This window comes from Arvicola amphibius, chromosome 5, assembly GCF_903992535.2.
Source record: "Arvicola amphibius chromosome 5, mArvAmp1.2, whole genome shotgun sequence".
Taxonomy (NCBI): domain Eukaryota; kingdom Metazoa; phylum Chordata; class Mammalia; order Rodentia; family Cricetidae; genus Arvicola; species Arvicola amphibius.
In genome coordinates this window covers 42,865,774-42,883,114 of record NC_052051.1, presented here as the reverse complement: position 1 = coordinate 42,883,114, position 17,341 = coordinate 42,865,774, and the positions used below count along the sequence as shown (strand labels likewise).

Below are 17,341 nucleotides of genomic sequence, written 5' to 3'. Positions count from 1 at the left end.
GAAGTGTGTATCTTTGGGAAAAGAAACACTGGTTTGACTTTTTCAAAACACGTAGCTGTGATTGTCAGAAGTTGGCCCGACTTCCAATCCTGGTTCTTTGAGGGCAGCCAGAAGATTGAGCCACAACAGAGATCGAGTCCCTTTTGTAAAGACCCCAGCCCTCTTCAGTTACAGGAATACCCCACCGTTACAATGCTATGATGCTGGGAGCAGTGCCCTTGCTCTCTCCTGATAGCCATATGGCACACTTGGGATCCAGCCAGGCACTACACTCAAACTGCCTCCCCCACTGCCAGCACAGTGCCTTCCCCACTACAGTTTGTATGGGGGCTACCAAGGCCTCACGATGACCCATTGTTTGGATCATACCCCGTAGGCTTTGGGACCTTTCTCCGAAGTCCTCTGCTTCCTCACAAAGGACCCTGCCTCCTCCTTAGGGCCCAGTTTTTCATGTCATGGGATTGTAAAATGTTGGAGGAACTCCTGGAGGCTGTTCTATACCTTCCAATCTGGTGGCATTAAGACTGGGTTTCATGTGACTCTGAGCTTAGGGATGGTTTCATTATTAGGGTCCCACTCTTCATTGAGCAAGATAGTTTCCTTTGCAAAGAAGTCTGAGAAGTTACCACGTACTCTTAGGTTTAGGTTTATATGGGTGAGCTTTGAAGTTGTGCTTCACGCTCGCTAGACATGAAGCATACTAACCAAGATACATCCTCAGGCCAACGAGATGGCTTTCACATTGCTTCAGGAAATAACTGTTGCAAAACACCCTGGATTCTAAGGCCACTGACTCAAGGACTAGCTTTCAAATGAAAAGACTCATTCCCTTACTTGTTAGGATTTAAAACTCAAATTTTTTTTTTAAAAGGAAACTTTTTAAGTGAGCTATTTGTCTCTCAGACCTCCTTGGTTCACCTCCACCCGCCCGTCTAACTCTGAGACAGCCACTTTCTCGAAGCTGGTGACACTTTCCTACCAGTTTCACTCGGACGTGGGGATGTTGACTTGGTGGCTGGGAGTGGTGGACACTGAGTCACAGTGGCCCCATGAGTGGGGGACACATGGGAGGTGGCTAGTGCCTCAAAGCTGAGCTGCGTGGGAGAAGGTTGACCAACTTGACTTTGAATCCTGGTTCCACTGCTTCTCAGCCATATGACCTCAGGGTAGCACCCCCGTGAGCTTTCTTCTGTCTGCAGAACAGTAAAACAGGCTCTACTGTCCCCGCTCCCCCATGGGCTGATGTGAGAATTTCATGGGAGGATCCTCTAAAGCACAGGTTTATACCTATGTGGGACTGTTATCCAGCAAATAAAGAGGTGCCCTCAGCATCCAGCTAGGGAAGGTGGAGGCCTTGGCTCTTCCTTTCTCTGCATATGTATGTCTTTGTTTTCTGGTGGACTTTCAAGATCTAGAAAGGGACATGCAGGCCACAGTAAGGACAGGACAGGAAACCTAATGCCCGTCAGTGAGGGAAGAGCTGAAAACACAGGTTGAGAAAGCACAGGTTCTAGTGCCTGGAGGAGCCAGAACATTGGTGTGCAGACGTCCAGGCTCAACCTGTCTGGATTCTTCTTCCATAGCAGAGAGAATGTTCACTTTTAAACAGACAGCAGGCCAGATAAGACACAACTGGACTATATTCAAACCCATATAAAACTCAATTTTAAAAGTCACATAAATAATACAGTACAGATTTCAGCATCCATGACAGATAATACAGCAAATGGTGGTAGGACGCACATTAATTTAAAGTTTCACTGGGGACAATGACCTGACCTTTTGTACCCACATGTTAAAAAGAAGGGAAGGAGGAACCAAGCTGTTCCTTCTCACACCAATGTATTCCTTTGAGATGTTGCAGTGGAGCCACAGGAGAAACGCTACTCAAAACTGAGAGAAGTTTGGATAGAATATAGCCAATGCCTCTGAGGATTTCATGAAAATGTCAGCCAACCATGAAAAGTTAAGGAGGGATTGACCTGAAGGCCTGGGTTTGGGTAAACTAGGCAAGCAGAGCTGTCATTGGCGACATCAAGGTGACATGGAGTCAATGAGGTCACTGTGACCAGGGCCTGAAAGGTCTGTCTAGACTAGCATGCAAATGGCTTATGTTTGGGAGACGGTCTCATTATGGTGCCCTGACTGGCCGCGGACTCATAGAGGTCTGCCTGCTTCTGCCTCCTGAGTGCTGGGATTAAAGATGTGTGGGCTACACCCAGCCTCCCATCTAGGCTCCAAACAGTAGAGTCCAGGACAGCAGAGGAATAACCACCGCAGTGCTCACTGTGTTCATTTAACAATGGTGTCAGCATACAGCTTTCCAATTAAGTTCTTTGTGATAGGAGCCAGAACTTCCAAATGCCTAAAGCATTTCTGAGCTAAGTTGAATCTCAGAAACTGAGTGGACGCCTGAAGGCCCATGAATACACATCTCTAAGGAGAGGCTGAAAGAAACCTCCAGGTTCCTCTGGCTCAGGTCTGTGGCCTCCAGCCAGGGCTGTCTCCTGACTCCTGGGATTGCAGAACTCTCACTTCCCAGGTGGCTTTGTTGGGAAACAGAGCCACAGCTGAGGCTTAAAACGCTCTGGGCTCCAGCCAGGTCCCTGGAGAGTGCAGCCTAGGAGGTTGGCAGAGTTCAGGCAGAGCCCTTCCTCCATCTGTGTGGTTTGGATTCATGTGGAAGGAGAAAGGCTGTGCATGAGCAGATGAAAACACCTTCCTTTCGCTCTGGTGCTGTGTCCCACCTACTCAAAACCTACTCGTTCCCTCTTGCTGGAAAACCAGAATGTGACATTCAGGCAGCTGCCAAGGACCATAGCAGGGCAGGGATGACTAGCAAAAAAAGCAGCCCCCAAGAAGCTGTTGTTGTCTTGGGATTTGCAAAGCTGAAGCTGGTTAGGGAAAACGCCCAGAATCGTAGACACAGACTCCACACCCAGAGCTCCGCTGGGATGGAGGCCACTTCTCATCGCGCAGACCAGCCAGGGCTCTAGAGGCAGCCAGCCAGTCATTAGTTCGCAGAACTTCAGCATGGTGGGCTCCAGGAACAGGTCTGCCCTCCTTTCCTTACCTCGGTTGGAATGGAGGCCTGAGATTGGATTCTGAATCCTGTCACGGGTGCTTTTGTTTTTTTTGAGTCATTTTTAATTATGTGTGTGTGTGTGTGTGTGTGCGCGCGCGCGTGCGTGCGTGTGTTTTGCGTTGCATGTGCATGACAATTCAGGTGCACACGGAGTCCGGTAGAAGGAATCGGATCCCTGGAGCTAGGGCACTGCGAACTCAGTTAAGGTCCCCTGGAAGAGCAGCAAGCCCTCTTACCTGCTGAGCCACCTTTCCAGCTCCATGGAAGGTGGTTTCATTAACAGAGAGCTGGGCCTGTTTTCTCGAGACCCAGTCCAGAAGAGAAGTCATTAAGTCATATATCTCAGCTAAGAACGGGCTTCCCTGTAATCCCTTCAGTGCACGTCTTTAAGAAAGACTTCAATGTGTCCATGGGATTCCCTAGGAAAGGGGCTTCTAGCGTCAGCAATAATGCGAGGACCAATGATTAGGCCAGATGGCCAGTGGTCATCTTGACAGATGCGACAGTCACTGTAGACTGATGACCGCTGTAACCCTGATCCTGCCCGCTCATCTCTTCGCCCTCCAGAGAAAAGGCGTGTCCAGTCTCCATTTGTCATCTTGGCAAGGTGAGAGCCACGATTGCTTTTGTCAAGGAAGGACCCGAGTTTTCAGAATGAGATGTGGACTTGCGACGGACATATCGCTGTGACCCTTCTGTTCTCACCGCTCACTTACCGTGAGGCACATAAGCAGAAGGTCAACTGCTAATTACATACATGTGCTTGCAAAGCCACAGAACTGGAGAACCAACCGTGTTGGGTCTTAGAGTGGTCAGAGTAGCAACCCCTCCCTCCCCACCCAGTATATAGGAAAAGCAGCAGGAGCCCAGTCTACTGCTGGCAGTTCCAGGCAAAGTCAGACAAGGGATGGGCTCGCAGTGAGTTCAGATGAGGCAAGGAAGGAGCTGGGCATCTGGTGGTAAGTGTACGTTGTGTAAGTCTGGAATCTACACACTGGGAAAGGCGTGGGTCCTATCCATCCTGGAAGGTCTCCTAGATCCACAGAAGCCAAGCAGGCCTGCTTCACTTCAGTCCTGACCGCCAGTCAGTTTGTGAAAGAGGTCCTCATCGAGCGTTTCATTTTGGTCCTTGGATCGCGTGGACAGGAAAATGTAGCCCCCGATGTACTCGTGCACAATCTTGCAATCTGCACTTAGGCAGGTGAACGCGATGGAGACATTTTGGTCAAACTCAATTGCCACCTGGAAAAGTAAGCCACGAATAACCTTAAACCCTGACAAGGAAAGCCAAGAAAGCCGCTGTTGCGCTGGAGACAGTCCCCAAACCACCACTCAGAAAACGGGCTTTCTGAAGGATGCCTTGCCTCTTTGCGCCCCCTTGTGGTATTAGCTCTGATGCGCATCTTTGCTCTGTCACTCTGTGTGGAGGGGAAAGAAGCATTGTGGATTCTCTTTTTTTGTTGTTTGTTTGTTTGCTTTTTAGAGACAGGGTTTCTCTGTGTATCCTGGAACTCACTCTGTAGACTAGGCTGGCCTCAAACTCAGAAATCCACTTGCCTCTGCCTTCCGAATGCTGGGATGAAGGGTGTGTGCTAGCTTTTAACCACCGCTGGCTAGCTTTGTGGACTCTTTAAGGTGAGGTCTCACTGTGTGTAGCCTAGGCTGGAAGTCCTGAGCTTGCAGCAATCCTCCTGCCTCAGCCTCCCAAGTTCTAGGATTATAGGTGTGAGCCACCGTTGTGGAGTGCAGATTCTTTAATGGAGAATGGAAGGCCTGCCTTAGTTGTCCGGCAGCAGCTGCCTTTCCTACATGGCCGTTATAAGGCCTATTCCCACCCTGGGAATTCCCCGCAGAACTTTAAAAACGAATAACGCTCAGTTCCAGCTCCTGGGCAGTAATATTAAAATGCTTTAAGATCTAGTTTCTGACCTTCATTCTATGCATGAATGACCAGACAGTTAATCTTGCTGAGGGGAAACCAGCGTTCTGAAAAGAAGTGTGGGTTTCTCACTGCTCTGTCACGCTGCTAGTTCTCACTTAGGAAAACGAGAATGTAAAGGAGCAACGAAAGATCGAGTCTTATGGGTTTATTTTGGTGTGTGTTGAGGGGGTGTGGGTATGCGTGTGCCCCTGTGTGCACCCCGTGGAGGCCAGAGGACAGGGTCAGGTGCTTTCCTCTATTATTCTCTACTATCCCTTTAAGACGGGGTCCCTCGTGGAACAAAAGCTCCATGTTTGAGCTAGCTTGGCTGTGCAGCAAGCTCCTGGGATGTCCTGACTTCACTCCTCAATGCTGGGGTTACGTGCGTTTATAGTCATGCCTAATGGTTTCCATGGATGCTGAGGATTGAAACCCAGGTCCCCTGTGCATGTACGGCATGCGCTCTTAACCACTGAGCCACTTCACCATCCCCAAGATGGACTTTATATCAGCAAAAGCAAACTTTTCTGCATCGGCAGCAGGATTCTAAGGCACTTCTAACTTTATCTAGAATTTTCTATGATGTATGCTTGGCATTGGCCTAAGTATAGTTCCTAGGATGTAAAGTGATGGCAGCCGTTACACAGCTGTGGGCTCAAGAGCTCATCTTATGGGACAGGCTTTTTGGGTATCTCTGGGTATCTCTATTGCTCCTTAGCGCTCTTCCCCTCTTGGGCCTGGAATGTTCTCTGGGTAGGCAACTGAGCTGGTGGGTCCACAGGTAGTCCTAGCTTTTGGCAGTTAGAGGTGGCGTTTTTGGCTTTGTTTTGTGTAGGGTTTCATCTAAGGTGGTTTCTGCTAAGCAATGATTGTGCTCAACCATATATAATCCTAGGGTGAGTTTATGAAAATGGAACAAACTGTACAGCAGTTTTATAATCTGCCCACAGGAGAAGTCTTCACAGAGCTACATCAGTTGGCAGTGTTAAGTGAATAACTTTGGGTCTAGATTTGTTAGGAGACGGCTCAGAAACGTATGCTAGTATTTCAAGAGGCTGTTACGACATGTTTCTGGCTCATGGGTTCTCAATGCAAAGGCAACTTAAAGAACAGAGTAATGGGACTCCCTGAGATTGTATGTTTGTGGGTCAGCCTATATTATCGGAAGCTCCCGCCTTACCTGCCGGATCTCCCAGTTGACGTTCCACTGCTTCATGTTGGCGAATCTCCACGTTGTAACTGGAATCCCGGTGACTGCATCAATTCTAATCAACCTGTTGTAGGACACTCCCAGAATGTCATCTTTCTTGCTCCCTTTAAACCTGAAAATGACAGTATTAAGAGAGCAACTGTTATTCATACATAACTTCTTTAAAATAACTTATTTTTGTTGTTTGTACACGTGATGTATATGTGTGGGTGCAGAGCACATGTGTGAAGGTCAGAGGACAACTTTCTGGAGTCACTTCTGGCCTTCCACCTTTATGTGGGTTCCAGGGAACTCAGGCCACCAGGCTTGTACAGCGTTTACCTGCTGGGCCAGCTCTCTGCCCCCACATACAGTTTCTCAAAGGTGACCTTATGACATTTCTGAATTACCTCAGAAGAAAAGACAGTAAGCAATCTGCTTCTAGAGGAGGGCACTTCAGCTGACGCTCAGTTCCCGCTCCTGGACAGTAATATTAAAATACTTTAATATGTTAGATCTATTTTCCGACCTTCATTCTATGCATGTGTGCCCAGATGGTTAATACTCATGAGGGGAATCCAGCATTCTGAAAAGCAGCGTGGGTCTCTCACTGCTTCAGAACCAGAATGATCTTCGGTGATTCACAGGAGCAGTGTCTTTTCTGGAAAGGCTGGGGGACACGACACATCTGTTTGCTAGGGCATCTGTCTGGAAACCCAAAACTCTATAAAGCCACACATGGGTCACACCATGAGACACATAGCAGGGAGAGAAAGGACATGAAGGGAGGCCGCAGGTGGCACAGACTCAGGAGCTGAGATTCTCCTTTTGGTTTGGCACAGGTGGTTAGCCCAAAAGAACAAAATTTCCAGCCGGGCGGTGGTGGCGCACGCCTTTAATCCCAGCACTCGGGAGGCAGAGGCAGGCGGATCTCTGAGTTCGAGGCCAGCCTGGTCTACAAGAGCTAGTTCCAGGACAGGCTCTAGAAACTTCAGGGAAACCCTGTCTCGAAACCCACCTCCCCAAAAAAGGAACAAGATTTCCTTATAAAGTCTCAACATTTCCTTCCCTACATGTAGCTGAGTTTCAGGGAGGGTTGACTCACTGAGCAGAAGGTATGGAAGATTCTCCAGGGCAGCCAGAGTACTGGGGCCCTTTGTGAGATGGAAACGTGCTAAAACAAGAAGAACTTGGCATTCTGAGAACAGAGTAGGCTTCCAGGAAGCCATGGATGGCTGATGGGAAAGTGAAAGGGCACGCGGACCCTGGAATTACCTGACCAGGTAGTAGGTGAGGCCGAACTCCGGTAAGGACTGCCATGCCTGGATGAACTGCAGTTTGGCTTCCACCAGAGGCATCTGGGCCACATTATGGTGAGCTTCCAGGATCCGGGCTGCCAGCTAAGGAGAAATGGGAGGCGTCAGACCCTGCTTCACAACTCGCTGATTGCTTTCTAATCATTCGCCTCGCTCTGGATCCCCAGCGAGAGCGGAAAGCACAGGGCTCCACTGAACTCTGCGCAGATGGCCCATCCTATCAATTGCCTAGGTAGTTAATTCGCTTTCTCCCTTTTGCAGAGTTGTGAGAAATCATTGAGTAGGAGGAGGGCCAAGCTCAGTCAACACACACACACACCCTTCTAAGGTTCGTGCGTCTGGCTCTCTCTTTTCATTGGTGATTCCACTGGAATAGGTTCACCTGCGCAATCTCTAACCCACTCTATGGGGGCATAATTTTGTTCTTAATGGTCTTATCCTTAATTAAGTTAAACTCCGAACTATTACTATATTCAGTCAGCAGTAAAATAATCTCTAACAAAATCAACAGTAATTTCGCCCCATCGTCTACTTCCCAGGGCACTGTCAAATTTCTCCCTTAGCCTAATTTTCATGATGGCCTTAATTGAATGGAGTTCCTCCTTTTATTTTAGAGTGTTAATTCCTGTATACAAACAACCAAGCAGGTGAGAACCTGTTTAGACTTGTGCTTTTTTGCACAGCGAGGTGATACTAGACATTCCGGGTTCATATCCATGTTTTCGATACTGGAAGCCACCGGAAGCGAAGTATTCCGGTTTTTCATCTTCAGAAACGAAAGGATGCTGAAGACCTCTGTCTGATAGGAGCTGTCTGCCATGGTTTTACCCTTTGATGCCAAGACGCAGGCTGCCATCCACCGGGCATATTGATCCTCCTGGAACAAAGGCAGAGAGGGCTTAGAAGCAAGTTCACCAGGGGAGCTACCTTGCCACAGACTGGCAGAAACTGGCTCCGTAGTCGATCTTAGCCAAAAGGGTGAGAGGCAACAGAGGCCTCGGGCTAAGATACAAAACTATTGTTCTCAATCAAGGAAAGATGTGACGTGGCACACACTCGGAGTGACCTCTAGCCACTGAGGGGAAACACCCAGTAAGAGCTTTTGAAGCGTGTCCTGTCATTTTTTTTCTTTTTTGCACCAGGAACTTTGTGTGCAAAAATGATGCAAGGAGACAAAGAAGTCCTGAGCAGTGCAGACAAACGAGGCCCCAAATTTCCCAGGAACTTTCTAGATCCTATTTCTGCCTTCGTAACATGGAGACACACATGATGAAGAACACCCCTCTCCAGCCTTCTGTATTACTTGTATCCCCATCTATCCTAGGTAAAGATTCTAACTCTTAGGAGGTAATCAGGGCCTTGGATGGGATTGGAACTAGTCAGTGGCAGTTTCTATTACTCTTCAACGTTTGCACCAAGCATCCTGAGACCCAGAAGGAAGTCAGCTCAGACTGAAACAAGGAGCCAAGCTTAGGTAGACCTGTAGTTCAGTAAGATGCAGCCAGGTACTATCAGCCTGGAACATCAGACTCCCGCCGTGGAAATTCAAACACTTTCGGAACATCGGGGCGACACTACTTACCTACTACCTCTAGGGGGCTGCTGTTTTTTTCCTACAGCTCTATGGAGGAGCCTTCGATTTTGCAGTGAGGTGAAAACATGGTTCACAATCATTCTTTTCCCCTTGCAGTACAGAACTCAATACATCACATAGAGTATATAGTACTTACTGTGGTACAGGTGTTGGGTTGGGCGATTTAGCCTATGTGTAGGCTCTTGTATGTTCTGAGCATGCCTGAGGTAGGTTTAGCTGGGATGTTCTGAGCATGCCTGAGGTAGGTTTAGCTGGGATGTTTGTAGGTTAAGTGTTTAAAGCGCAATTTTGACTGAACGATAACTTTTAATTTGTGATGTGTTTATGGGATCGAGTCCACTATATGTACATCAACGGCATCTGTGTGTTTTGCTCTTAGGATTCAATTTTTTTATTTATTCATTTATTTTTATTAAAATAATTAAAATTTAAATTTTATTAAAATAATTAAAAAAATAAATGTTTTTATTTATTCATTATTTATTTGTGTGTGTGTGTGCGTTGGGGTGGGTGCGTGTGTATCCTGGTGTATGAGTATGGAGAAGGTCAAAAGACGACCCAGGGGAGTCAGCGTTTTCCTTCCGCTGTTGAGTCCCGAGGCTCGAACTCAGATCATCCTGTTTGGCAGCAGGCGCCTGTACTCATTGGGCCATCTCGCCAACCCCTGCTCCTCGTCTTAATCCAGAGGAGCCGATGAGATTTCGTGGCCGTACTTACGTGGTCACATCTCAAATACACTTCGTTCATCCCATCGGCGACGGGGATTAGTAACTTGATTCCAAATTTTCTCCCCGCCACATTTACATCTGGTGCAATCTCACAGCCTGATGAACAAAAAGCAGGGGGAGACTGAGGGCTGGGAAATCTGTTGTAGTAAATACCCACGTACATGTCTGAGCAAAGGCATGACCATAAGCCAAAGTCAGAGGAGCGGCCGATAACAATAATTTAAGGAACACTAAATAGGTTTATAAACAAAATGGATAGAGAAAATGATTATATTATTTTCTTTAAAAAATTAATTGACTTCATTTTTAGGATGATATTGGCTGTCTTGTAAGGAGAAATTATACACACACACACACACACACACACACACACACACACGTACAAGATCTCAACGTGTTCCAGGCTGGCTTTACTGTGTAACTAGACTGGCCTTGAATCCATAATTCTCCTGCCTCAGGAGGTTAACCCCTCTCCTGGTATAAATAAAAAATTTAAAAGGGAGCAAAACAGAAGCGATTCTCTGCTGCAGTGACGGCAGAGCCGAGGTCACTGGCTGATCAGATAACCCAGGAAGCAGAGACACCAATACGCTCCTGGTCACTTTCAGCAATTAGGATGCGCATAGAAGTAACTAATAATGAAACATAACATTTCTTGGCATTTCCCACCCCCCTCCCCTTCTCTAGTGCTTAGCATCGAACCAGGGACCTTGCACAAAAGCCCATGCTCTATCCCTGAGTCAAGCCCCAGCCTGGACACAACTGTTTCTGAATGAGAAAGCCTAGCAGGCTGGGTGACAAGGGAGAGCACAGCACGGACCCCATGCTCTGTAATGCGGAGGAGCCCCTGCGGCAAGCAGCTGGGGCTCAGAGTTCTCCTGGATCCTGTTGGATGCCACAGCGAGGTGCCAAAAGCTCTTACCTCTAATGTTTAGCTTTTCTATAGGCTCTCCTTGTTCAAGTTCCTTATTTTTAAAGTAGGATATAGACGTGTCCTTAAAGACAAACCAGTATTGCTTGAAAGCTTTTAACATTAGCTTCTTGGGCCTGCAAATTAAAGTACAGCAAATGTTTAAACACCAGTCAGAACTGCAGAACACATAGCAAATGTTCAGTGGAGTAAGGCCTTGGGATAACATAGTCTTTATATGTTACCAGGCATATAAAGATCATACGGATCAGACCCAGGGCTTTGGGCATGCTCAGTGAGTGCTGTACCACTGAACTGCACCCCAGCCCACTAACATATAAAAGCAAGAAGTGAAATGTTGCTGTGTGATGCACAAATTAATGCAAATTAATGCAAATTAATGCAAAGGTCTGGAAGTCATAAGTCAGACCTCTTGAGTCCATGTTCTTCCTCTGCCACTGTGGGACTCCTAACAGTGGGAGCAGGGGCTGTCTTTGACTCCTTTTTTCTGGCTTTTGGGACCTTATTTCTCTTATTAGGTTGCCTTGCGCAGCCTTAATACAAAGGGAAAGTGCTTGGTCTTACTGCAGCCTGATATACCATGTTTTGTTGGTATCCATGGGTGGCCTGCCCTTTTCTGAGTAGAAATCGGGGAGGAGAGGATGGGGTGTGGGAGAGGGGAAATTGAGGGAGGACTTAGAGGAGGAAGAAGAAACTGAAGTCTGAATGTAAAATTTTTTTAAAAAAGATTTGCCTTGTGGTGGCAGTGTGCGCCTTTAATCTCAGCACTCAGGAGGCAGAGGCAGGCGGACCTCTGTGAGTTCAAAGCCAGGCTGGTCTACAGAGAGAGTTCCAGGACAGCCAGGGCTGTTCAGTGAAAACCTGCCTTAGAAAACCAGAAAAAAAACTAAACCAACTAACCAAACAACAACAACAACAACAATAAAAACCCATGAAGCTATTTTGAATACCTGCCTCCCTTATGACTGTGTAAGTATTTCCAGGCAGTAACACTGTACTACTAATAACATTATTAGATCTACACAAAAATATAAAGTGAGTGGATCATTAAACCCATTTCAAGAAAGGAAGCAGTTACTTTCTCAAAGCCCAGTGGGTTTACCTCGGCTGTATTACTGAATCGTGACGCTAGAGCCCTACCTGTGCAGGTGTTCGTCGAGACAGAGCTTCTAAATCCCAGCCTCACTGAAGCCGGTCACTTCACTTAGGAAAGTTAAGTAGAATATGCAGAATTTTAATATTTTTAGTAAGTATGTTTCAGACTCACTGTAGCTCTTGAATTAGGCATTATCCAACATGGAAATATATGTTACCATGTTTTAAAAGCGTGCAGACCTTTTCTTTTCTTTTCTTTTCTTTTCTGGTTTTGAGGACTGGACAGACACTCTACCACTGAACTCTTTCCTCAGCCATTATTGCATTTGTAAAACTACTTTAGGGGGTGGGCGGGGGGGATGAATGAGAAGAAAGTATAATGACACTTATGTAGGAAGACAGCACAATGCATTACTATGTATGCCAGCTGTGGGTAGTTTGAAAGAAAATGGCCGCCAAAGGGAGAGGCACTATTCGGAGGTCTGGCTTAATTGGAATGGGCATGGCCTTGTTAGAGGAAGTGTATCACTGTGGAGGTGGGCTTTGAGGTCTCTTATGTGTTCAAACCATACCAGTGTCTCAGACCACTTCTGTTGCCTGCAGATCAAGGTGGAGGAATCTTGGCTCATTCTCCAGCACCATGTTTGCCTGCATGCTGCCATGCTTCCTGCCATGACAATGGACTGAACCTCTGAACTGTAAGTGAGCCAGCCAGCTAAATGTTTTCCTTCAGAAGAGCTGACATGGTCATGGTGTCTCTTCACAGCAACAGAAACTCTAAGACAACAGCCTAAAAATTACTATTTTAGTACTGTAATCAGGAATGGTTGTCATTGAAGAGTTTTTATTTTTTTTTTTTTTTTGTTTTTTTTTTTGTTTTTTTTTTTTTTTTTTTTTTTTTCGAGACAGGGTTTCCCAGTAGTTTCTAGAGCCTGTCCTGGAACTAGCTCTTGTAGACCAGGCTGGCCTCGAACTCAGAGATCCACCTGCCTCTGCCTCCCGAGTGCTGGGATTAAAGGTGTGCGCCACCACCGCCCGGCTTTATTTTTATTTTTTGACATGTAAAGAGTTTTGTACACTTAATATACAAATCTGGATGAATTTTGGGGTATCAGTGTGAAATCATCCCCCTTAATGCCACATGTATGTTTGAAACCTGTCAAGGTTCCCTTGTGTTCCCTTACCACCATTCTCTTCGGTGCAAGAGCAGTTAATTTTCTTAGAAAATTCCTCTCTGCTGTGGAGACCTCCAGGATTTCCTTATCTTCCACATAAGCTCTGTATCCCCGAGGCCTCACCCATATCCTCTTATTCCAGATCACACCGCCAGTTACTTCTGCCTTCCACTTCTCTAAATCTGATGTTTTAGAGCTACAACATTTGTCTTGTTCTGTTTTTTTGAGACAGGGTTTCTCTGTGTAACAGCCCTAGCTGTCCTAAGACTCGCTTTGTAGACCAGGTTGGTCTTGAACTCACGGAGATCCGCCTGCCTCTGTCTCCTGAGTGCTGGGATTAAAGGCGTGCGCCACCACCCTCAGCATTTGTCTCTTTAATACATGTACATGGCATGATTATTGGCAGCAAGGTAGCCATGGAAACATTGCAGACTGTTTTAAAAATGTTATCTTTGAGGGATGGAGAGTTGGCTCAGCAGTTAAGAACACTTGCTGCACCCACATGGTAGCTCACAATCACCCGTAACTCTATTTCCTCGGACTTGGACGCCCCTTCTGGCCTCTGTGGGCACCAGTTATGCACATGATGCACACACACACACACACACACACACACACACACACACACACACACACGGATGCCGTCAAAACACTCATATACATAAAATACAAAAAAAATTTAAGACATGCCATCTTCACAGCATTCCTATCTTTCAAAACCTAGTCAGTCTATCACTATTGCAAAAGCACTGGTCCCTCCAGGGAGAAACTGTGTAAACTGTTTTGGAAGCACGTGGTGGATTACAAGTGATGGTAAGTGTAGGATACTTGTTTTTGAAAAGTAAAGTCACCAGGCAGCAGGACACAGGTTGTTTTCAACACGTCACTCCTTTGTAAAACACTAGAACATCTACAAGAAGGGGCTGCCTTCGTTTGTTTCGTGATGTGCCGGCTATACTGTCTTCAGAGACTATGAAAACTAAATTTCTTTGTGAGATAATTTTACATATTTTATAAAGCTATAATTTGCCACATCAAAGTACTCTTTTCCCTGGAGCTCTGAGTATCATCAGACTGATCAATTGTAGTTACAGCTTCTTGTGCCACAGAAGAGACCTGAGACCATACCCTGTCAATATAACAAAAGACCAAACAAACCAACCCTAGTCACCCAGTGACAAATGACATCTTTGGACCCTTGCTTCTCATGGAGACACCATTCACCAGTCAATCTTTGCAAGTCCTTCTTTGCCTCTTGTGTGGTCAAAAGCAACTTGCATTTCTCTCAAGGCCAGATGCCCCAGTGAAGTTTTGGTTTGTTAAGAGAAGTCAATAAACCATAAAGCAACACAGTGACTGCTTTGTTTCTTTCAACTTAGCACTCCTTGGTAGTATCACAAGGGTGGCAGTCATCCATTAAAACAAACAGAGATGGCAGAGGATTGACCAACACTGAGCAGGTGAATGGAGGCCCAGGAACGAACAGAAACAGACCGTGATTACACTGCCAAACAGCTCTCTGATGGTGTCAGGGTCCTGAGCCTCCTGATCAGACCCTAGCAGAAAGGCTGTTGTGATATAGATGTTCATTCTTGCTGACCTGCTCGTGTTTATACCACTGGTCCACAAGCATCTATGTGCCAGGAACCAGGCTACATTCTTCAAATGCCCCATTTGATCCAGTGCTCCCAACAAACTCAAGAAGATGTATACCCCTCACTTTACAGCTTGGGAAACTAAAGCTCAGAGTCATAAAATCTCCACTCAAGGCGGCCAGTGCATGGGGCGGGGGTTAAGGTTCAACTCATTCAACAACTCTGTGACAGAGCCCGCCTTTGACCCATGAACCTGCCCGCTGGTTATACAATTACGCCCAATCCCAGGCCCTACTTGTGGGGGTTTGCTACAAGGCATTCTTTTGCCCTTTCAACTTACTTACCTAAATAACTTGAGATAATCTGCGAGTTTCGGGATATCGGTAATGTCCTCCTAAAGAGAGATGCAAGGATTAGCAGCAGGAACCTTACAGACGGCATTTCCATCCACACCTGCCTCACGCAGCGTGACCATCACTTGCCACAGAGCTACTTTAAAATCTGAGTTAATTAAAATGAAATAGCACGAGAGACTGAGTTCCTTAGTTAGATGACCCACAGTAGTTATCTCTGGGGGAGGGGAGGGGAAGAGCGGAAACTGAATGAGGAACATGCAGAGGCTCCTGGGTAGGTGACAAAGTCCTGTTTCCCAATCCTGGATGGTGACACGGTTGGCAATATTAATTTGTTAATATGTATGTTTGTATATATAAATATACGTATTTAAATATACAAACATACATATTAAAAGTTAATATATATGCATATATAAAAACACTTTTCTTTGTGAGGATAGGAATGTGAAAAGAAATAAAACCAATGGGTACTTCTTATACTTCCACATCATTCAAGTTAAAAATTTGAGTTACGAGTGCAGACCTTTATGTACGAACAGATCTTCTGTAATTTTTAAGTTAATGTTGGCTACTATGGTAGCCTGGGTCACTGATTAAACTTGGCAGGAAACTGGTTCAAAGTTCATTCTGAGGTGGCCATTGAAGGCTGGCTGCAGCACACAAAACTCCCGGGAAGGAGGGAATTTCTCATTTGTCCAAGCAGGATTAACTTCCTGTTACACACTCGGTGTAGGTGGCAGGCGAAATGGAGCTGCAATTTCTGCTCTGGTCGGCACTGGCCTTGTGTGGGAAGGGTTTGCTCCCCCTTTGGAGTCATTTACTGATAAGAACTCAGAATGAAAGCACAAGGTTGCCGTGGTGACTCATTCTTCGCGCTCAGCCCAGCTTCCGTGGCCCCACTGCTTGGATTCAGTGTGGTTAAACCAGCAGTTATTCCCTTGGTTGAACAAGTTAAAATAAAAGAGCAGTGCCCAGAACAAAATCCAGCCAGAAGGACGTTCCAATGACAAAGCTGCCATTCAAGTACCTATGGGGAGAGGCAAGGGGTGGATAACTGCTTTTCTTTCTTAGGGATGACTGGAGGGGTTCAGCTCCTGAAATCCAAATTGTTTAGGAGTGTTTGATTCTATTCTAGATCAATAGTTCTCAACTTCCTAATACTGTCCTTCACACAGCATTCATACAGTTCCTCATGCTGTGGGTGATGCCCAGCCATAAAATGGTTTTCTTTTACGACTTCATAACTGTAATCTTGTTATGGTTATGAATGGTAAGGAAATATCTGATAGGTGACCCCTGTGAAAGGGTCATTCAACCCCCAAGGGGTCACGACCCACAGGTTGAGAACTGCTGTCCTAGCGACAGGCCTTCCCCTCGGTCAGCCTTGCTCAGTGACAACGTATGACCGAGTACCAAGGCTTTACCTGTTTCTTCATCCTCAGCTGCCCGAGGCTGTACAGCTCCTTCTAAACTTAAAAGATCAAGGGTATGTTCCGTGCCAGTGTAAGGGAGCCCATTGTAGTTTCCCCACATACCGTGCCAGCTGATCTCCCAAAAAGAAATGCAATACAAAAACTTTCATGGGTGGTGGTGGAATTATCTCATAGTCCCTTGCCTAGCTAGCCCGAGAAAAGCCAGTTCTTGTTAAATTTAAACGGGTCACGCGAGCGGCGTATTTTTCTTTTTGGAAGAAATGTTCTTCGGGTCCCAGTCTGCATTTGTCATAACAAATTCTGAGTTACCGGAATGTTCATACCAAAGTGTTGTCCGCCTTCCCGCCTTCGAGGGTCACTTCCAAACTAGAGAGTGCCGCTTCCACCTCGTCAACCTCAGACTTGGCTGCAAAGTCCTGGATTTCCGCACACAGCGACAGTTTGCTGATATGGTACTAAAACATAAACAGAGGTTTTAGTTTTCTTTAGTTAAATTAATATATGTTTTTTAAAAAAGATTTATTTATTTATTATGTATTCAGTGTTCTGCCTGCATATATCCCTGCAGGCCACAAGAGGGCACCAAATCTCATTACAGACGGTTGTGAGCACATGTGGTTGCTGGGAATTGAACTCAGGACCTTTGGAGGAGCAGGCAAAGCTCTTAACCACTGAGCCATCTCTCCAGCCCTAATATATGTTTTGAAGGCAGGATCTTGCCACATTGTTCAGGCTAGTCTCAAATTCTCTAAGTAGCCTAAGCTGCCCTTGAATTTATGATCCTCCTGCCTCAGTCTCTCACATGCTGGGATTACAGGCCTGCTCTACCTCACCTGGCTCAAGACAGAGGTTTTAGAAATGTTACAGCCACAAGTGGATCATCAACCATGTCTTCTTCTTCGAGGAGAGTTTTCCTGGGATCC

At 46.2% G+C, this 17,341-nt stretch overlaps 1 protein-coding gene across 1 annotated transcript in view; it reads right to left on the bottom strand.

Moving 5' to 3' along the window:
• Positions 1-4,153: 4,153 nt before the first annotated feature.
• Positions 4,154-17,341, bottom strand: part of Fermt1 (FERM domain containing kindlin 1) — a 34,267-nt gene continuing 21,079 nt past the window's right edge. The window contains exons 7-14 of the mRNA XM_038331167.1: positions 16,742-16,873; positions 14,974-15,023; positions 10,756-10,880; positions 9,823-9,929; positions 8,167-8,388; positions 7,471-7,595; positions 6,187-6,328; positions 4,154-4,327 (exon numbers count right to left, since the gene is read on the bottom strand). Of these exons, the coding sequence (XP_038187095.1) occupies positions 4,154-4,327; positions 6,187-6,328; positions 7,471-7,595; positions 8,167-8,388; positions 9,823-9,929; positions 10,756-10,880; positions 14,974-15,023; positions 16,742-16,873 (1,077 nt within the window). The remainder of the gene's footprint in view (positions 4,328-6,186; positions 6,329-7,470; positions 7,596-8,166; positions 8,389-9,822; positions 9,930-10,755; positions 10,881-14,973; positions 15,024-16,741; positions 16,874-17,341) is intronic.